Source organism: Ceratotherium simum, chromosome 17 (genome assembly GCF_057802395.1).
Source record: "Ceratotherium simum simum isolate JZ-2026a chromosome 17, ASM5780239v1, whole genome shotgun sequence".
Lineage (NCBI taxonomy): Eukaryota > Metazoa > Chordata > Mammalia > Perissodactyla > Rhinocerotidae > Ceratotherium > Ceratotherium simum.
Window position 1 is genome coordinate 13591807 of NC_141916.1, and position 1836 is coordinate 13593642.

The 1836-nt window shown below is 40.1% G+C and overlaps 1 protein-coding gene across 1 annotated transcript; it reads right to left on the reverse strand.

The window, feature by feature from the left end:
* Nucleotides 1-544: 544 nt before the first annotated feature.
* Nucleotides 545-1483, reverse strand: LOC101401057 (olfactory receptor 6C2-like). The gene has a single exon (XM_004429477.2). It carries the CDS (start codon nt 1481-1483, stop codon nt 545-547), a length of 939 nt encoding a protein of 312 aa, XP_004429534.2.
* Nucleotides 1484-1836: the final 353 nt, after the last annotated feature.

Sequence of the window (1836 nt, forward strand, 5' to 3'; positions counted from 1 at the left end):
GCCCCCTTACTAAGTGGCAAGGATAGTTCTGTGATATCTTACTTATCAAATCTGGTGGCAACTGCCTGGACCTGGGGCAGAGGAGAAGCATTACCAAGCTTGCTGTGACTGCCTGTCCTTTGGGTGAAGACTATAGCTGAGATGGAAAACCCAGCTCATTCATTATCAACGTGAAGCTTACAAAGTCATTTAAACATGGGCATCTGGCTGGCAGGTGGGGAAAAGTGATAGTGGATTACACATTGGGTATTTTTATAGGCCGGGTCGAGAAATGCTGCAGGTCACTTCCGCACCCATTTTGTTAGCTATAACATAGTCTACATAGCCACACCGAACAGTGTAGAAGTATGGCAGAAAAATGGAGTCTACTGTGTTTCCAGGGATAACAACCAACATGTCTGGCAAACAGCAATTTCTGCCAGATAGTAAGAGTAAAGATCCTCAGGTTTGGTTTTAATGGAGAGTAAAAAACGGAATAGTCTGGATTCAGGTTTTGTGCCTATTAGTTCTTCCTTTTAATTGGATTTATTGACTCCGTTTTCTTTTACATCTTTGAGAGAAAGGCAATTTTCTTAATTAAGTCATGAAAAGCTTGCTGCACTTGCTTGTTTCTCAGTGTGTAAATAAAGGGATTCAACACTGGTGAAAGAGAAGTAATAAGGAGTGAAATCCATTTATTAATAGCTACCTCATCCTTGGCTGAAGGTTTGACATAAATGAAGATGCAGGTACCATAAGTAATGGAGACAACAATCATGTGGGAAGAACAAGTGGAAAAGGCCTTTTTCCTTTGCTGGGAAGAGGGAAACCTTAGAATAGTCCTGATGATAAAAATGTAGGAAAGAACCACACACACGAGAGTGATGATGAAGGTCAACACAGCACACGCTATAACCATCTGTTCTATTAACCCTGTGTCTGAGCAAGCAATCTTCAGGATAGGAGATGCATCACAACAAAAATGATCAATGATGTTCGAATTGCAGAATTCCAGGCCCAAACCCAGACTAATTGGTGGGAGAATGATGATCAGCGCTGCTACCCAACAGAAGAGGATGAAGTTCTTGCAGACTCTCCTGTTCATGATGGTCGTGTAATGCAGGGGTTTACAGATAGCCACATAGCGATCATAGGACATGGTGGCCAGGAGAAAAAATTCTGTTACTGCGAAGAGGTCTGTAAACAACAGTTGACTGGCACAGCCATTATAGGTAATGGACTTGTCCCCAGATGATATGCTATACAAGAATCTGGGAACACAAGCGGTTGTGAATGAAATTTCTAAGAAGGACAAATTTTGAAGGAAAAGATACATAGGAGTTTTAAGATGGGAATCAGTCAGAGTAAAGGTGATAATGGTTAGGTTTCCAGATACACTTAACATGTAGGAAAGAAATAGAAAGATAAAAAGCAAAGTTTTCAGTTGAATGTCATCTGTCAGTCCCAGCAAGATGAAGGTTTTTAATGTGGTTTGGTTTTTCATCCTTGACTGTTGTCTGTTGCTCAATCTGCTTGAAACAATAAGGAAGGTTTATGTGAGGAACTCCAGAGGCCTGGCAATCTTCTAACCTCAAGAAAAGTAAATCTGAGAGAGAGTCCTGTACAATTGGTTAGTGGAGAAGCAAGCACATAATACATGGCAATGTTTGATCACCTCTTTATGTCACACAAACTGACTATTCATATTTAAATCACATATTTCATACTGCTGCTTCTAATAAATCTAATTTAGCCATAACTGGTGTCAGTTCAACATATTATGTTAGAAACATATCGAAAGAAATGTCTTCTTTTAATAAGTCGCTTTTGGATCAACCATTCTGCCTTTCCCCAGCT

Coding starts and splice junctions, on each gene's coding strand:
- LOC101401057 (XM_004429477.2), bottom strand. CDS start 1,483: ATGAAAAACCAAACCACATTAAAAACCTTCATCTTGCTGGGACTGACA.